The 20,020-nt window shown below is 46.4% G+C and overlaps 1 protein-coding gene across 2 annotated transcripts in view; it reads left to right on the forward strand.

Annotated features, from left to right (window-relative positions):
* Positions 1-245: 245 nt before the first annotated feature.
* Positions 246-20,020, forward strand: part of MFSD1 (major facilitator superfamily domain containing 1) — a 43,651-nt gene continuing 23,876 nt past the window's right edge. For both annotated transcript variants that reach the window (XM_029067970.2, XM_029067980.2), the window contains exons 1-4: positions 246-434; positions 6,412-6,464; positions 14,858-14,970; positions 19,150-19,192. In XM_029067970.2, coding sequence (XP_028923803.1) covers positions 260-434; positions 6,412-6,464; positions 14,858-14,970; positions 19,150-19,192 — 384 coding nt within the window. In that variant the 5' untranslated portion in view covers positions 246-259. The remainder of the gene's footprint in view (positions 435-6,411; positions 6,465-14,857; positions 14,971-19,149; positions 19,193-20,020) is intronic.

A 20,020-nucleotide genomic window follows, 5' to 3' on the forward strand; every position in this document is an offset into this window, starting at 1 on the left:
AAGCGCTTAGTGCGGTGCTCTGCACATAGTGAGCGCTCAATAAATACTATTGAACGAACGAACCAACCAACCAATGAACGAACCAATGAATGAATGAATGAATGAATGAATGAATGAATGAAGGAGGAGAGCTGTCAAGCGGCGGCGGCGCCCGGAGGATGCTGGGTAAGCCCCTCCGAGGGCCTGACCTTCCCCTCAGCTGATTGGACGCGGGGCGTCACGTGACTCGGCGGCGGCCCGGGGAGGGAAGGCGGCCATCATGGCGGCGGCTGAGGAGAGGCCGCTGCTGGCGGACGAGGCGGCCCGCGGGGGGGACGACGACCACCACGGCGGCGGAGGCCGCGGGGATCCCCGGCCTCTGCCGGCCCTCTGCGACCCCGCCCGCCTGGCGCACCGCCTCCTCGTCCTGGCGCTCATGTGCTTCCTGGGCTTCGGTGAGCAGCGGGGACGAGCCGTCGTCCGGGCAGGACCGGCCCAACCCCCCCCCCCCCTTTCATTCATTCATCCGTAGTTATTAAGCGCTGACCATTCATTCATTCAGTCGTATTTAGTAATAATGTTGGTATTTGTTAAGCGCTTACTCTGTGCCAAGCACTGTTCCAAGCGCCGGGGTAGACACAGGGGAATCAGGTTGTCCCACCTGGGGCTCACACAGTGTTAATCCCCATTTTACAGATGAGGTAACTGAGGCACCGAGAAGTTAAGTGACTTGCCCAAGGTCACACAGCTGACAAGTGGCTGAGCCGGGATTCGAATCCATGACCTAATAATAATAATAATGTTGGTATTTGTTAAGCGCTTACTATGTGCCGAGCACTGTTCTAAGCGCTGGGGTATCAGGTTGTCCCACGTGGGGCTCACAGTCTTAATCCCCATTTTACAGATGAGGTAACTGAGGCACCGAGAAGTGAAGTGACTTGCCCAAAATCACACAGCTGACAAGTGGCTGAGCCGGGATTCGAACCCATGACCTCTGACTCCAAAGCCCGTGCTTTTTCCACTGAGCCACGCATAGTAATAATGTTGGTATTTGTTAAGCGCTTACTATGTGCAGAGCGCTGTTCTAAGCACTGGGGTAGTAATAATAATAATAATGTTGGTATTTAAGCGCTTACTCTGTGACCGTGGGCAGGTCACTTCTCTGGGCCTCAGTCACCTCGTCTGTCAAATGGGGATGAAGACGGTGAGCCTCACGTGGGACAACCTGATGACCCTGTATCTCCCCCAGCGCTTAGAACAGTGCTCTGCACATAGTAAGCGCTGAATAAATACTAACATTATTATTATTAACCAGGTTGTCCCACGTGAGGCTCACCGTCTTCATCCCCATTTGACAGATGAGGGAACTGAGGCCCCGTTAAGAATAATAATAATAATAATAATAATAATAATGATTCCAAGCGCTTAGTACAGTGCTCTACACATAGTAAGCACTCAATAAATACTATTGAATGTATGAATGTTGGTATTTAAGTGCTATGTGCAGAGCACTGTTCTAAGCGCTGGGGGAGATACAGGATCATCAGGTGGTCCCATGTGAGGCTCACAGTCTTCATCCCCATTAGACATATGAGGGAACTGAGGCCCAGAGAATAATAATAATGTTGATATTTGTTAAGCGCTTACTATGTGCAGAGCACTGCTCTAAGCGCTGGGGGAGATACAGGGTCATCACGTTGTCCCACGTGGGGCTCACCGTCTGCATCCCCATTTGACAGATGAGGGAACTGAGGCCCAGAGAAGGGAAGTGACGTGCCCACAGTCACCCAGCTGACAAGTGGCGGAGCTGGGATTTGAACCCATGACATAAATAGAGCCATAGGAAAATGCGCATCATTAATAAAATAGAGTGGTACATAATATATACAAATAGACACAAGTGCTGTGGGGAGGGGAAGGGGGCAGAGCAGGGGGAGGGAGTCGGGGCGATGAGGGCGTGCAGAAGGAAAGGGAGGGCTCAGTCTGGGAAGGCCTCTTGGAGGAGGTGAGCTTTCAGTAGGGCTTTGAAGAGGGGAAGTGAGTTAGTTTGGCGGAGGTGAGGAGGGAGGGCGTTCCAGGACCGCGGGAGGCCGTGACCCAGGGGTCGACGGTGAGGAGGTGGGCGGCAGAGGAGCGGAGCATGTGGGGTGGGCAGTGGAAAGAGAGAAGGGAGGAGAGGTAGGAGGGGGCAAGGGGATGGAGAGCCTTGAAGCCTAGAGTGAGAAGTTTTTGTTTCTTGCTGAGGTCGATGGGCAACACTGGAGGTTTTTAAGGAGGGGAGTGACATGCCCAGAACGTTTCTGCAGAAAGATGAGCCGGGCAGCAGAATGAAGAATAGACTGGAGCAGGGAGAGAGTCACTGTTCTAAGCTCTGTGGAAGGGAGATCATTGGTGGGGAGATAAGTGGATCCCTTCAGTGGAAAGGAGATCAGAGAGAAGGCTGACACGATAATCCAGTCGGGATATTATGAGAGCTTGTACCAGCACGATAGCCGTTTGGATGGAGAGGAAAGGGCGGATCTTGGCGGTATTGTGAAGGTGAGACGGGCAGGCGTTGGTGACGGATCGGATGTGTGGGGTGAAGGAGAGAGCCGAGTCAAGGACGACACCAAAGTTGCGGGCCTGTGAGACGGGAAGGATGGTCTTGCCGTCCATAGTGACGGGAAAGTCAGAGAGAGGACGGGGTTTGGGAGGGAAGATAAGGAGCTCTGTCTTGGACTCCCTCCCTCTCACATTCGCCTCTTTGGCCGCTCCCGCCTCCCCTAGCGCGGCCAGCCTGGCCTAGTGGCCAGAGCACAGGCCTAGGAGTCGGACGGTCGTGTCCTCTAATCCCGGCTCCCACCAACTGCTGCTGGGTGATCATGGCCGTTTAGACTGAGCCCGTCGTTGGGCAGGGATGGTCTCTGTTGCCGAATTGAACATTCCAAGCGCTTAGTCCAGTGCTCTGCACATAGTAAGTGCTCCATAAATACTATTGAAGGAATAATGATGGTATCTGTTAAGCGCTTAGTATGTGCCAAGCACTGTTCTCAGCACCGGGGTGGATACAGGGTAATCAGGATACCCCACGTGGGGCTCACACTTTAAATCCCCATTTTACAGATGAGGGAACTGAGGCACAGAGAAGGGAAGTGACTTGCCCAGCATCACACAACAGATTGGTGGCGGAGCCGGTATTAGAACCCACGTCCTCTGACCTCCAAGCCTGTGCTTTTGCCGCTAGTCCACGCTGCTTCCAGTTACGGTAATAATAATCATGATACTTGTTAAGCGCTCACTATGTGCTGAGCACCGTTCTAAGGACAGGGGTAGTTAGGTTGGACACAGTCCCTGTCCCACAAGGGGCTCAAAATCTCAGTCTCCATTTTACAGATGAGGTCATTGAGGCCCAGAGAAGTAAGGTGACATGCCCAAGGTCACACAGCAGGCAAGTGGCAGAGCCGGGTTTAGAACCCCTGACCTTCTGACTCTCAGGTCCATGCTCTAATCAACATGAACTTCACTTCTCCTTGTCTCAGTTACCTCATCTGTAAAATGGGGTTGAAGACTGTGAGCCCCACATGGGAAAACCTGACTACCTTGAATCTACCCCAGCATTTAGAACAGTGTTTGGCACATTGTAAGTGCTTAATAAATGCCATAATTGTTATTACATGGGGAGTTGACCGGGACCCCAAGGCTCTTTTCCCTTTCTTTCCTTGGTGGGGGGGCGGCGGGATGGTTGTACTCCTGGAGGAGGGATGAATCTGCACTCCCCCCACCTTTGGGTAATGATGATGAGGATATTTAAGTGCTTACTATGTGCCAGGCACTGTACTAAGCGCTGGGGTGGATACAAGCAAATCGGATTGGACACAGTCCTTGTCCTCTGTGGGGCTGGCAGTTTCAATCCCCATTTTACAGATGAGGAACTGAGGCCCTGAGAAACGAGAGGACTTGCCCGAAGTCATACAGCAGACAAGTGGTGGAGCTGGGATTAAATGAACCCATGACCTTGTGACTGCCAGGCCCTGGTGGAGATGGGATTAGAACCCATGACCTTCTGACTCCCGGCTCTGTGTCGTATCCACTGTGCTGTGCTGCTTCCCCACAACTTAAGGGAAATGCACATTTCTGGTCCCTTGGAGTAGAGCTTTTTTAAAATGAAAAATGTATCTAAGGACCCCGGTGCAGAAAATTAAACCTAGTTCCTGCTTTTCCACAGACACCAGCCTGATTCTGCTGTGAAGGAGGGACGAAATCCTCTCACCTTCCTTTGGATAACAGTTGAAGGGAAATGAACCTTTCTGGCCCATCGGGTAGAACTCTTTTTGAAATGAAAAATGTATCTGAGGATGCCAGGGCAGAAAGTGAACTTCCTGCTCTTCTCGAAACACCAGCCTGTTTATGTTGCAAGTTTGTCTTCCCGTTTCTTCATTTGTATTCTTAAAGGGAAACAATTTTTTTAAGTCTCCTGAGATTCATTCATTCAATAGTATTTATTGAGCGCTTACTCTGTTCAGAGCACTGTACTAAGCGCTTGGAGTGTACAGTTGGGCAACAGATAGTAGATATGGAGTTCCTATGTATCATTCATTGTGATAAATGGCTTTATTTTGTCAAAGTCATGATTGTGATGGGAAATACTGTGTGGTACCTTGGAGTGATGGCCAGTGCTTTACTTAGGTTGGGGATTTTAGGATATTAGCCAGTTTTAAGCAGATGAGTATACTAATCGGTAAGTCATTTTAAGGAGCAAACACAGCGGTCATAATTGCCTGAAAAAGCATGTCTCTCACAAGGGAGCTGTTTGCTTTTTTCTCAAAAATTGTACCCTGTTTATCAGCGCTGACCAAGGTGTTATACTGAAGGAATGAGTGAACATTAGGCAGTTTTTTAATTGAAAATTTTTATTAGCCTCCTTTTAAAAAGGTGACATTCAGCTGTCTTTAAAAGGTGATGGAAATGAACTAATCAAACCTGACTAATTTAAATCAGAAGCCCCTTTATATTCCTATTTGTAAATGTAGCTATAGGTGCATGATGGGCTTTAGTACTCAAGCGAAATCTTCCTAAACCTGGTAATTCTCATTCTTGAAGTTAATGATTTCGGGTACTTCCGAAGGAATATCCTTGAGAAACTGGAACCGTAGTGACCTATTACTGACTAAAAAGGCAAGTGGGATCTAAAATTAACCCTAATCGGAGTCAATCTGATTACCTCAGCACTTAGCCCAGTGCTTGAAGTATTTTAAGTGCTTAATAAATAACATCCCTGTAAATATTAACCCCAGTGTTGGAATTGGGAAAAAGGCAGCAGATGGGCCGCTGTGCCTGAGTTGCGGACTGTGGCTAGCACAACGATGCTGAAACTCTGAGTTCTAGGAGGCCGTGAAGCGTGTAGTACAGTGTTGTGCACACAGTAAGCGCTCAGTACATACGATTGAAGGAGTGCCCCGCTCACGAATGGAGCCACCGTTTCCTTGCTTCCCTTCTCAGTCCCAGGGGCTCCCAGGAAATTTCAGTGGTCCAGCCCCGCGTTTAGCTGGGACCGAGAAAGGCTTGGGGCTCTGGATTGAATGGAAGAAACTGGGAGGGCTCAAATTACGTAACAGCAATTTATTGGTCTGCTCCGCTAGACTGTAAGCTCACTGTGGGCAGGGAATGTGTCTGTTTATTTTATATTGCACTCTCCCAAGCGCTTAATACAGCAGCAGCATGGCTTAGTGGAAAGAGCGTGGGTTTGGGAGTCGGAGGTCATGGGTTCTAATCCCTGCTCCTCCACTTGTCAGCTGTGCGACTCTGGGCAAGTTACTTCACTTCTCTGTGTCTCAGTGACCTCATCTGTAAGATGGGTATTAAGACTGTGAGCCCCAAGTGGGACAACCTGATTACCTTCTATCTTCTCCAGAGGTTAGAACAGTGCTTGGCACATAGTAAGTGTCTCTGGATGTGCAGAGCTAGGATCTTGGTGCAGAGAGACATTGGGCTTAGGTGAGCTCTTTGAGGGTAGAAATTGTGTGCTGGGCCTCTCGTATCATACTCTTCAAGCGTTTAGAACATTGTTCTGCACAAAGTAAGTGCTCATTAAATAACATTTTAATATCAAGGCTGTATGCATTGCATATTTAGAGAAGCAGCGTGGCTCAGTGGAAGGAGCCCGGGCTTGGGAGTCAGTGGTCATGGGTTCGAATCCCGGCTCCGCCACTTGTCAGCTGTGTGACTGAGGGCAAGTCACTTAACTTCTCTGTGCCTCAGTGACCTCATCTGTAAAATGGGGATGAAGACTGTGAGCCTCACGTGGCACAACCTTATTATCCTGTATCTCCCCCAGAGCGTAGAACAGGGCTCTGCACATAGGAAGCGCTTAACGAATGCCAACATTATTATTATTTAGGTATTGCCACATTAGAAATAAAAGTAACGATACTAGATCTTTCTTTCTTTTTTTAGGCAGCTATTTTTGCTATGACAATCCTGCTGCCCTCCAGACTCAGGTTCAACGGGTAAGTGGCAAGTTTATTTTGTTTCTCTCGCCGTCTCCAGCTTCCCTTTCGTTTGTGTTTCCTGAGGTCTAGAGAAGAGAGGGCAAGTTGCATCTCTTGAGACACCACTGGCATGGTGCATTTAACGTGAAATGGAGGTCACTGGGTAGGTTTTACCGATGCCCGTTATCAGAAGGTCGAGCCTTGGGAGGACCAGGCTCTTCTGAGCTTGTGCCTCGCGGCCACTGTCGTTTCGTGTCTCCTTTGGCTGGTGGGGATTCCTGGAAAGCACGATGGCTTCGGTACTTCTGTGGAGTCACAGAAAACACCCTCACTGTACCGCAATGTGGGCTAGTGTAAGCTAGATTGTAGAGAAGCAGCGTGGCTTAATGGAAAGAGCCCAGGTTTGGGAGTCAGAGGTCATGGGTTCTAATCCCGGCTCCGGCACTTGGCAGCTGGGTGACTCTGGGCCAGTCACGTAATTTCTCTGTGCTTCAGTGACCTCATCTGGAAAATGGGGATAAAGACTGAGCCCCATGAGGGATGGCCTGATTTACCTTGTATCTGCCCCAGCGCTTAGAACAGTGCTTGGCAAATCGTAAGCGCTTAACAAATACCAGCATTATTACCATTAAAATCGGCTTCTACACCGAGAGCTCGTCGTGGGAAGGGAGTGTGTCCGTTTATTGTCGTACTCTCCCAAGCGCTTAGAACAGTGGTCTGCACACAGTAAGTGCTCAATAAATACTATCGAATGAATGAATGAACGAACGAACTAGTGGATAGAGCATGGGCCTGGGAGGCAGAAGGATCTGAGTTCTAATCCTGGCTCCACCACTTGTTTACTGTGTGGCCTTGGGTAAGTCACTTGGCTTCTCTGTGCCTCAGTTACCTTATCTGTAAAATGGGGATAGTCAAACTAAGTCAAGGTTCCTTTAGAAAAGGGACTGTGTTTTTTACCTTTGTGCTCCCAAGCATCTAACACAATGCTCTGCACATAGAAGGCATAAATCCTGTTGAATGAACATAGTTTCTGAGATTTTTGAAGACAGCCCCTCTGGGATTTGCTTAAAATAGTAGTTCCTTGCATACCAGATTCCTCTTTTTTTTTTTTTAAGGCTTCCTTGGTGCAACTAACTTATGATCATTAACTCCATCCAAAATACTGAGCTTTTTATTTTTAGGATTCAAAATCAAGTGTATAGGATTCCATTTTGCACCAGTTTAGCTGGTGGCTGCCATGTACTATACAGCACTGCGTATGGTTTGGGCTTGGCTGGTGAGCTGGGTTGGACTAGTGAACAAACATTGTCTTGGCCTTCCTCTGGCTCAGGGGTAGCAAGCTCGGATCGTCTTTCTACAGAAACGATCAGGGCACGTCACCTGCTTCCTCAAAAATCTGCAGAGTTGCTTGTCAACCTCTGTTTCGAACAAAAACTCCTCACCGTTGGCTTCAGAGCTCTCCGTCACCTTGCTGCTTCTTACCTCACCTCCCTTCTCTCCTTCTACAGCCCAGCCCGCACACTTTGCTCCTCTGGTGCCAACCTTCTCACTGTGCATCAGTGTAGCCTGTCTCACCACCGACACCTGGCCCACATCCTTCCTCTGGCCTGGAATTCCCTCCCTCAAATCGGCCAGACAATCATCCTTCCCCCTTCAAAGCCCTACTGAAGATGCACCTCCTCCAAGAGGCCTTCCCAATCTAAGCCCCCCTTTTTCCTCAGCTCCCCCTCCCTTTTGCAGCACCTCGACTCGCTCCGTTTGCTCTTCCCCCCATCTCCCTGACCCACAGCACTTATGTATATATATATATATATGTATATGTATATATATATATATAAATAATTCTATTTATATCGATGCCTGTTTACTTGTTTTGATGTCTGTCTCCCCCCACTCTAGACTGTAAGCCTGATGTGGGCAGGGATTCTCTCTCTTTATTGCCAAACTGTACTTTCCAGGCGCTTAGTTTTGTGCTCAGCACACAGAAAGCGCTCAATAAATTCGATTGAATCCATCTAGTCCTGGCCGGTGGAGAATTATATGTGCAGGTGACCTTAGTATAGTGCTCAGTGCACAGTAAGTGCTCAATAAATACGAATGAATAAATCTGTCCTGGCAGGTGGAGAATTATATGTGCAGATGACCTCCCCAGCGCTCGCTGAGGCTATTTATTCTTTCCTTCTATAAAATGTATTGTGTGCAAAGAATGTACCAGTGAGAAGTAGACATGGTCCTTTTCCTTCAAGTTTTTCATGATCTAAGAATGAGTCACAGGTGTCAGTCGTATTTATTGAGCTTACTGTACGCAGAGCACTGTACTAAGCACTTGGGAGAGTACGATGTGACAAAAAAGACACATTCTTTGCCCTCAACGAGCCTATGGTCTAGAGGTGGTTGGCAGAAGAACCATAAAGAAAGGTAAAAACAAATGGAAAAGACAAGGAGGCTAATACCTATAAAATAAACGCGGCTAGAGCTTCTTGGCATAGAAGCCACAGCCTCAGCCACGGTACTGGGGCTCCCAGAAGTTGAGAAGGCCTCAAGCGGGCTACTGTTTGAGCTCTTTCTGGGCTGGAGCAGGGGCTGATGGAGCTCCGGTGGCTTGAGAAGCAGCGTGGCTCAGTGGTAAGAGCCCGGGCTTGGGAGTCAGAGGTCATGGGTTCTAATCCCTGCTCCACTGCTTGTCAGCTGTGTGACCTTGGGCAAGTCACTTCACTGGGCCTCAGTTCCCTCATCTGTAAAATGGGGATGAAGACTGAGCCCTACTTGGGACAGCCTGATGGCCTTGTATCAACCCCGGTGCTTAGAACAGTGCTTGGCACATAGTAAGCGCTTAAGGAATACCAACATTATTATTTAGTATTATTACGGGGGTGAGGCAGCCTCTGTCCCACGTGGTGGAAGCCGAGCGTCAGGGGAGTAGAATGAATGAATGACGGTGCGGTCAACTGTAGACTTGTAACTAGTGGTTCTTCCCAGCTCAGGAAGGCACCATGAATAGTAAAACCCTGAATTAAAGCTTTTAAGAATAAATGGGATTAGTCATTCGTTTAGTCGTATTTATTGAGCGCTTACCGGGTGCAGAGCACTGTACTAAGCGCTTGGAAAATAGAGTTGGCAACAGATACAGTCCCTTCCCAGCAGCGGGCTCACAGTCTAGAAGGGGGAGACAGACAACAAAACAAGTAGACAGGCATCAATAGCCTCAAAATAGATAGAATTATAGATATATACATATTAATGAAATAAATAGAATAATAAATGTGTACAAATAGACCCAAGTGTTTTGGGGCAGGGAGGGGGTTAGAGCAGAGGGAAGGAGGAGCAGAGGAAAAGGGAGGCTCAGTCTGGGAAGGCCTCCTGGAGGAGGTGGGCTTTCAGTAGGGCCTTGAAGGGGGAAAGAGAGGTAGTTTGGCGGATGTGAGGGGGGGAGGGCGTTCCGGGCCAGAGGAAGGACGTGGGCCGGGGGTCGACGGCGGGACAGGTGAGAACGAGGCACAGTGAGGAGGTTAGTGGCAGAGGAGCGGAGTGTGCGGGCTGGGCTGGAGAACGAGATTAAGCAGAGTTAGTCTTGCCTTTCCTGAAGCCCATCCGAGAATGTGAGAGAGAGAACTAAGATGGAGCTTAGCTGCCCCGTTGCGTTGAGATCCTAGCAGCAGATGATCTAAAGTTAGTGTGTATCAAAATTTGCCATAGTATAGGGAGCTAAGATCCACCGGGGTACTTTGATTACAGTGCAAAACACCACTGCACATAAAAGAATCGATGAATGGGAAGTCCGGTTAGCAAGGAAAACTTGGGAGTTTTGTAAAAGGTAAATCTATATACAAAATCCTCTTTTGCATATTGAAATACTGCAGTCTTTACATAGAGTTTTACATACCTTTTCTCAATATTGTATTCTGTACCCAGGTATTTACATAACTCTTCTAACTTTGTTGCTAATTTTACAATTTTCCTAACACAGATTTCAATAGCTCAGATGTTATCCACCAGCTCCAAGTTTCAGATGTACTCAACGCAGAGTGGCCAAAAAGTCTCTGATGTGTGCTTGGGGAAGAGAGGCGATTCCATCGCCGATTCTTAGTTCCAGCCCTGAAGCTCTCTTACACAAATCCGTTGGATTCCTTGAGTCAGTTTCCCCATCACGATTTCCCAGTACTGGGATTTGGGCCAACTCTGTTATAATGTCTTTTCCCAAGTGCTTAGTGCTTAGTTCAATTCAGCGCTTAGAACAGTGCTTGGCACATAGTAGGTGCTTAACAGATACCGTCATTATTATTAATGTTCCATCCACAATACATACGATTCATTACAGCTCTCAGATTTACCTATAATCATTTCCGCTAACCCAGTACTCAAGGATCATACCAGTGCTTTTGCAAGCAAATCACAATTTGTTTCATTCTATTTCTAGTAATAGTAATAATAGTAATGATTAATATAATATATTTAATAATAATAATAATGTTGGTATTTGTTAAGCGCTTACTATGTGCCGAGCACTGTTCTAAGCGCTGGGGTAGACATAGGGGAATCAGGTTGTCCCACGTGGGGCTCACAGTCTTAATCCCCATTTTACAGATGAGGGAACTGAGGCGCAGAGAAGTGAAGTGACTTGCCCACAGTCACACAGCCGACAAGTGGCAGAGCTGGGATTCGAACTCATGAGCCCTGACTCCAAAGCCCGTGCTCTTTCCACTGAGCCACGCTGCTTCTACATTTGTTAAGCCCTTACCATGTGCCAGGCACTCTACTAAGTGCTGGAGTAGTAGCACAGCGTAGTGGATAGAGCATGGGCCTGGGAGTTGGAAGGTCATGGGTTCTAATCCTGGCTCTGCCACTTGTCAGCTGTGTGGCCTTGGGCAAGTCACTTCACTTCTCTACGCCTGTTACCTTATCTGTAAAATGGGGATTAAGACTGTGAGCCCCACGCGGAAGAGGGACTGTATCAAACTCAATTTGCTTGTGTCCACCCCAGTGCTTAGTACAGTGCCTGGCACAGAGTAAGTGCTTAACAAATACACAGTTATTATTATTAGAAGGTAATTAGGTTGAACACAGTCCCTGTCCCACATTAGGCTCGCATTCTTAAGCCCCATTTTAAAGATGAGTTAGCTGAGGCACAAAGAAGTAAAGCGACTTGTCCGAGGTCACCCAGCAGACGCGTGGCGGAACCGGAAGTAGAACCCAGGTCCTAATCACTCCCAGGCCCTTGGTCCATCTACTAGGCCTTGCTACTTCTTAGTTGCCACGCTGCTTCTCAGGAAGGTATCATATGCTTCCCTCACATGCTCAAAGCGCCTCACACTCTCCCAGACACCTCCTCTTAACCTGCTAGGCTAAGGGCACGGTGCTCATCTGAAGTGGGAAGGCAAACCTCCACAGAACTTCAGACGACGGAGTGGTTCCACAGACCTCTGTCCTTTTGCACCCTTCATATACCAATGTGCAAATAGGATGCTTAAGCATCAGCTGTTCGCCTTAACTCTTCTTATCTTTTTCTGGAACCGATTGGTTCTGTCTCTGTTGACCTATTAGATGTTGTGGACAGGGACCGTTACTGTTTATGGTTGCCTGGTACTCTCCCAAGCGCTTGGTACGGTAAACCACACACAGTAAAGGCTCAATAAATACAATTGATTGTTGCCAATGCTTCCAGGGGTGTGCCATTTTCGGTTATAAGGGAGTGTTACCAAGACCATTCAGTTGCCAAAACTCCCTCTTTGGGTACATAAATCATTTTTTAAATATCAGGGAATGTTACCAAGACAATTTGTTCCAGGGTTGCCTGTCCGGGAACATTTCGCCATCAGCATTTACAGAGAGTTGAGTGGGTTTCTTTACAGATTTTTCATTTCTTGGGCCCCTTTCTATGCTCCATCTACACCCGCTCCCTTGGAGAACTCCCAAGTCTTACTGCCATCTCTACACAGATGATTCCCAAATTGCTGCTGACCTGCTCTGCAGCCTCACATTTTCTCCTACCATCAGGACATCTCTACTTCAAGACCTGCCGATACCTCGAACCTTGCATGTCAAAGCAGAGCTTGTCTTCCCACCTAAACTGTGTCCTCCCTCTGTTTCCCAACACCATAGAAAGCATCCCCATCCTCCCTATGTCACAGACTCGTAACCTTGGCTTTATCTTTGACTCATCTCTCTCATTTAACCCATACCTTTAATCTGTCACCAAATCCTGTCCGTTCAACCTTCACACCGTCTCTAGAATCCTCCCTTTTGTCTCTATCCTAACTGCTGTCTCGCCGATCCATGCACTTATCCTTCCCTGCCCTGACTATTGCATCAGCCTCCTTACTGACCTCCCGGCCCCTCTCCACTCCAGTCAGGACTTCACTCTGCTGCCTGGCTCATTTTTCTAAAAAGAAAAACAACAGGAAAGCAACATTCAGTCTGAGTTTCCCCATTCCTCAAAAGCCTCCAGTACTTGCACTGACCCCTTACTCTTGGCTTGCCCCCTCCTACCTCACCTCCCTACTTTCTTTCAGTATCTCAGCCTGCACATCTTCTCGGCTCTGGCGCTAACCACACTGTGCCTTGATCTCTCCTGTCCCGCCGTCAACCCCTGGCCCATGTCCTACCTTTGGTCTGGAATGCCCTCCTTCCTCAAATCCTCCAATCACTCTTCCCTTGCTCTTCAAAGCCCCAATGAAGGCTCATCTCCTCCAAGAGACCTTCCCAAACTGAGCCCCCCTTTTCCTCAGCTCCCCCTCCCTTCCGTGTCACCTCGACTCGCTTCCTTTGCTCTCCCCCTCCGCCCTACAGCTCTTATGTATATATCTATAATATTTATTAATATTGATGCCTGTTTACTTCTTTTAATGTCTGTCTCCCCCCTGTGGAGTGTAAGCCCGATGTGGGTAGGGATTATCTCTCTCTATTGCTGAATTGTACTTTTCCAAGCGCTTAGTACAAAGCTTTGCACAAAGTAAGCGCTCAATAAATACGATTGAATGAATGAACGAATACATCAGACTCCTTACCATCCCTTGTAAGACTGCCTTTCTCCTACCTTACTTCACCTGGCCTGTGAATCAGAGGACCTGCATTCTGATGCTGCCTGCACTACTTGTCTGCTGTGTGACCTTGAATAAGTCACTTAATTTCTCTGCTTCAGTTACCTCGTCTATAAAGTGGGGATTGATACCATGGGACATGGACTCTGCCCAACCTGATTAGCGTAAATCTACCCCAACGCTTAGGTCAGTGCCTGATGCATAAAAACACTTAAATTTTTAAAAAAAGGGACTGATTTTTCCAGAATCTTCCATCCCTTTTAGCCAAAGCACAGCCATCTTTTTCCACAAATACTCACAAACATATCTAGCCTAGACCCTCTTTGAATCTTATGAACCTCCCAGTTCCTCAAATTAGGTCCTCTAAGGAACAATTGCAGATAGAGGTGGGGCGTTCTGGGAGAAATGCGTCCATGGCGTTGCTGTGGGTCCGGGACGACTTGACAGCGTCAGACAAGACAATTAATTAGTCATTTTTGGAGGAAACCATTCGAAAAGTGGTGTGACCTAGTAGGAAGGGCCTGGCTCTGGAAGTCGAGAAGTCAGATTCTAACCCCAGCTCTGCCACTTGCCTGCTCTATGACCTTAAACAAATGACTTAACTTCTCAGTGTCTTTTACCTCATCTGTAAAATGGGGCTTAAATATCTGTTCTATCCCTTCTTAGATTGTGATCCCCAGGTGAGCCAGTGAATCAGTGGCATTTTTTGAGCGCTTTCTGTGTGCAGAGGACGCAACTAAGGGCATGGTGGAGTACAATATTCATTCATTCGTTTCTATTGAGTGCTTACTGTGTGCAGAGCACTGTACTTAGCACTTAGGAGAGTACAATACAACAATAAACAGAAACATTAGACACAATCCCTTCCCTCAGGGATCTTACAGTTTAACTGCAAAGATATGGAATGTGTCAATCTGGTTATCTGGTATCTACGTCAGCCATTTGTACAGTGCTTGGCACAGAAGCAGGGTGGAAAAAGTTTGGGCTTGGGTGTCAGAAGTCGTGGGTTCTAATCCTGGCTACGCCACTTGTCATTTGGCTGACTTTGGGCTAGTCACTTAACTTCTCTGTGCCTCAGTTTCCTCATCTGTAAAATGGGGGTTAAGACTGTGAGCCCCCTGGGGGACAACCTGATTACCTTGTATCTACCCCAGCTCTTAGAACGGTGCTTGGCGCACATAGTAAGCGCTTAACAAATGCCATCATCATTATTATTATTCTAAGTGTTTAACAGATACCACATTTATAATAACACTGCATCGGTGTGTCTGGGAGTACTTTTTGCCATTGTTATAGTCAGGCACATCACTAGTAGCTAATATCTAAATGGAACTGTATTTAAAATCAGTCTTTGTATAATTTTTTTCCCCCTAGGATATGCATGTGAACACCGCCAAGTTCATGCTGTTGTATGCCTGGTATTCGTGGCCCAATGTCATTCTGTGTTTCTTTGGTGGCTTTTTGATAGACCGAATATTTGGAATACGGTGAGTCTGCGAACAATTTCACACAGTAAAACAAGTTTGGGAACTTAAAAGGAAGAAGTACCATGGAGAAGTATAAAATTAAAATATTTACCAGTAGAACCACAGTATGTGACTTTGTTAGGTGGAGAATAATATCGGGTCTTCCCACTTCTGGAGTAGGATTGGGGAAACTCCCACATTCAACACATTTAGTTTTGGCATGCAATGACTGCAGAAAAATTTCTTCTAAAATTGTGACAAAAATGGTAAATAGCTCAAATCAAATGCAAAAAATGGTAAGTAAAAGGATCAATATATTAAGATAAAATATCAATATATTATAGGTTTGGGAGTGGCAGTAGTAAACTATTAATGTTAAGCTTTCTTTTCTAAAATGATTGAAAAGAAATGCTTGGGAGTCAAAAGGCCTTGGGTTCTGATCCCGGCTCTGCCACTTGTCTGCTGTGTGACCTTGGGCAAGTCACTTAATTTCTTTGTGCCTCAGTTACCTCATCTGTAAAATGGAGTTTAAGACTGAGCTCTGTGTGGGACATGGATTGTGTCCAACCTGATTTGTTTGTATCTACCCCAGTGTTGAATATCTACCCCAATGACATGTGGTAAACACTTAAATAGCATAAAAAATGCTTTAATCGTGGGCTCTATATAACTGAACACTTTTATTTGTTTATATGCTTTTATTTGAATGTGTATTTTCACACTGTTTTGGATAGAGATTGGGGATTAGGGAACATTCTTTTGACAACATCCGTCTATTTGACTAGAAAGTGACGTAATATCAGATGAAGCCGTGTGCGCACCTTGGTAGTTAAGGTATCCGTGCTACAGTGCAAGTTTTCTTGAGTGTGAGGTTCAGGAAGAATATAACCCTCACATGTAGGAGAACTGTGAGTAGGTGAAAAATACATAAACATAATTAGACATTGGTTTATTAAAAAAACAAATTAAAAACCCAGAACCCCTGAGGGCAGCCCATCTTGAAACAGTGTGGCCAAGTGAAAAGGCCCCAAGCTTGGGAGTTAAGAGATCTGAGTTCCAATCCCAGCTCCACTACCTGCCTCCTGTTTGTGACCTTAGGCAAGTCACGGTTTCTCTGTGCACGAGTTTTCTCGTTTGTAAAACTGGCAATTAAATACTCCCCCCCCGACCCGTAGATTGTGAGCCCCATTTGAGGCAGGCGCTAATTCTGACCTGATTACCTTGCATCAGTGCTTAATACTATACTTGGCAAAGAGTGAGCACCTGGCGAATCCCACAAGCATTACTAGCTTGTTCACCCTTTTCTCTGAAATGAATTATAAAAATAAAAGTAGTTCAGCTATGATTCAAGGAATAAAATGATAACCCCCAACAGTTTGAGTGATTCAAGTTATAAATTACTCCTTCACTCCTCTGAAACCGCCCTCTCAGAGGTCGTCAGTGACCTCCTCCTTGCCAAATCCAACAGCTCCTACTCCATCCTAATCCTCCTCGACCTGTCAGCTGTCTTTGACACTGTGGACCGTCCCCTTCTCCTTAAACCATTATCCAGTGTTGGCTTCACTGACTCCGTCCTCTCCCGGTTCTCCTCTTCTCTCTCTGACTGTTCATGCTTCATCTCCTTCGCGGTCTCCTCCTCCCCCTCCCATCCTCTAACTGTAGGGGCTCCTCAAGGGTCACTTCTTGGTCCCCTTCTGTCCTCCATCTACACTCACTCCCTCGGTGAACTCATTCACTCCCACGGCTTCAACCCTCATCTCTACGCAATTGATACCCAAATCTACATCTCCACCCCTGTTCTCTCTCCCTCCCTCCAGGCTCGCATCTCCTCCTGACTCCAGGACATCTCCACCTGGATGTCTGCCCACCACCTCAAACTTAACACGTCCAAGACAGAGCTCCTTATCTTTCCTCCCAAACCTCGTCCTCTCCCTGACTTTCCCGTCACTATGAAGGGCATCCTTCCCGTCTCACAAGCCCGCAACCTTGGTGTCATCCTTGACTCCGCTCTCTCATTCACCCCACACATCCAATCCTTCACCGAAACCTGCCAGTCTCACCTTCACAACATCACCAAGATCTGCCTTTTCCTCTCCATCCAAACTGCTACCAGGGTAGTACAGTCACTCATCCTATCTTGACTGGATTTCTGCATCAGCTTCCTTTCTGACCTCCCAACCTCCTCTTTCTCCCCACTCCATTCTATACTTCACTCTGTTGCCCAGATCATCTTTCTACAGAAAGGTTCTGGGCGTGTCACCTCCCTCCTCAAAAATTTCCAGTGGTTGCCTATAAACCTCATTATCAAGCAGAAACTCCTCACTCTTGGCTTCAAAGTTCTCCATCACCTTGCCCCCTTCTACCTCACCTTCCTTCTCTCCTCTACATCCCAGCCTGCAAACTCCGCTCCTCTGGTGTCACTAACCTTCTCACTGTGCCTCGATCTCGCCTGTCTCACCATCGACCCCTGGCCCACGTCCTTGGGAGTCAGAGGTCATGGGTTCGAATCCCGGCTCTGCCACTTGTCAGCTGTGTGACAGTGGCCAAGTCACTTCACTTCTCTGTGCCTCAGTTACCTCATCTCTAAAATGGGGATTAAGACTGTGAGCCCACGTGGGACAACCTGATTCCCTTGTGTCTACCCCAGTGCTTAGAACAGTGCTCTGCACATAGTAAGCGCTTCACAAATACCAACGTTTAGAGAAGCAGCGTGGCTCAGTGGAAAGAGCATGGGCTTTGGAGTCAGAGGTCATGGGTTCGACTCCCGTCTCGGCCACTTGTCAGCTGTGTGACTTTGAGCAAGTCACTTGACTTCTCGGTGCCTCAGTTCCCTCATCTGTAAAATGGGGATTAAGACTGTGAGCCCCACGTGGGACAACCTGATTCCCCTGTGTCTACCCCAGCGCTTAGAACAGTGCTCGGCACATAGTAAGCGCTTAACAAATATCAACATTATTATTATTATTACTGAAGGCTCACCTCCTCCAAGAGGCCTTTCCAGACTAAGCCCCCCTTTTCCTTAGCTCCCCCTCCCCTCCACGTTGCCCCGACTCGCTCCCTTTGCTCTACTCCCCTCTCCCCGCCCCACAGCACTTGTGTGTCTATGTATATATCTATAATTCTATTTATTTACATTATTTACATTAATGCCTGTTTACTTGTTTTGATGTGTATATATCTTTAATTCTTTTTATATTGATGCTCTTGATCCCTGTTTACTTGTTTTGATGCCTGCCCCCTGTCCCCCTGCCCCAACCAGACTGTAAGCCCATTGTGGGCAGGGATCGTCTCTCTCTATTGCTGAATTGTGCTTTCCAAGCGCTTAGTACAGTGCCCTGCATACAATAAGCGCTTAATAAATACGACTGAATGAATGAATGAATGAATGAAAGATTAGAGAATTAAATAGCTACTTAAGTTCGCAGTCATAATCTTAACATCCTTTAGATACACCAACTGACAATGTTAGATTGTGTTTTGACCCTCTTTGGATATTGCATTGCTCATCACAATCTATAGTTACGGTTAATAGTTTTCAGTGCAAAGTTCTGAGCGACCAAGAAAATGAAGCCATGCCTCTGAACACATTTTAATTTAACTTAATTTTAATTTTATTTGTCATTGTTTTCATTTGTCAGTATTCAGTAGTATTTATTGAGTGCTTACTATGTGCAGAGCACGGTACTAAACACTTGAAATGTCAGTATGACTTTTCTCCCTTGTAAGAGCAAGCTTTAAAATTTGCTGCAACTTGTGACCAAATTGAAAATGGTTTATAATCACACCTAAATATGTTTTATGGCCAGTAGTTGAGAACTAGATGACAATTTTCAAACTTCCTGATTCTTTGGAATTTTAGGAAATCAATTCCCTTTAAAATCCGTTGCTTTTCACGGAGTATTTTATTAGTGTGACTTGTACATCTTTTTAAGATCATTCAGTTGAGTAATTTTGTTTAAAAATATGAAGTGTAGGAAAAAGTTGTAGCTTAAATCTTTAGTAAACCATAATTTCTTGCAGCCCAGGGTGAAAACAACTGATGGGGAAAATGGCTTATTTTCAGAGCCCAACAATCCTGCAAAGAAATAGACTTATTTTTGAGTGTTAGAGAGTATTTAGGGTGTATATGAAGTATTGAGATATTAACATCTTCTTGCACCTTTTTCTAAACTCTATAAACTTTTTTTTTTTTTTTTACAGGTGGGGCACAATTATATTTAGCTGCTTTGTTTGTGTTGGACAGGTAAAGCTGTTAAGTTTTGGGGACCTTGGATTTCTTATTGCAATGTGTGATCTGTTAGTAAGGTCCCCAGTTGCACTGGCCTTTCTGCCTTCAGATAATTTGCTATCTAAATCAGATGTATTTTTGGTCCCTAATATTTCTATAGTAAAATAATGGAGTAAATATATAGAGTAAGTTATAGAGTAAAAGGGATATATTAGGGTGGCTTATATAAGGCTTCCTCAAAAGCCCTTCTCTTTCCTGGACCGATCCAGTGAAAGGCGTAGAAGGTGAACAATGATAAAGCATATCGATGGTGCCGGCTTAACTGTGCTTGTGCCATTGGGGGCGTCGATATCCAGTTGGGTGCTTAGTAAATGTTATTGATTGATCTGGTTCGGCCTCGTTCCTCCAAATAGTTGGATGACTAAACCATCCAGTAGAAATAGCTGTTCCTTCTTCACCGGCCTGGACGGAAAACTTTACCAACTCCTCGGTAGCCCACTTCACTTTTATCGCTCTGATAGCTAAGAAGTTCTTTTATGCCCAACGAAAAGGCAGTCCTCCTTGTATATGAGAAAACTGGCTTTTATCTTTCCCATAAAAAAACAGTTATTAACTTAGTCATCAGGTCTCCCTCAGGCACCTCTTTTCTAGGATAGACAACCCGATTCATTTCATACGAATTATGAACACACTGTTACACTCTGTTGAAGCAGCGTGGCTTAGTGGAAGGAGCACGGGCTTGGAAGTCAGAGGTCATGGGTTCTAATCCCAACTCTGCCACTTATCAGCTGTGTGACTTTGGGCAAGTCACTTCACTTCTCGTGCTTCAGTTACCTCATCTGT

This window comes from Ornithorhynchus anatinus, chromosome 1 (genome assembly GCF_004115215.2).
Source record: "Ornithorhynchus anatinus isolate Pmale09 chromosome 1, mOrnAna1.pri.v4, whole genome shotgun sequence".
Taxonomy (NCBI): domain Eukaryota; kingdom Metazoa; phylum Chordata; class Mammalia; order Monotremata; family Ornithorhynchidae; genus Ornithorhynchus; species Ornithorhynchus anatinus.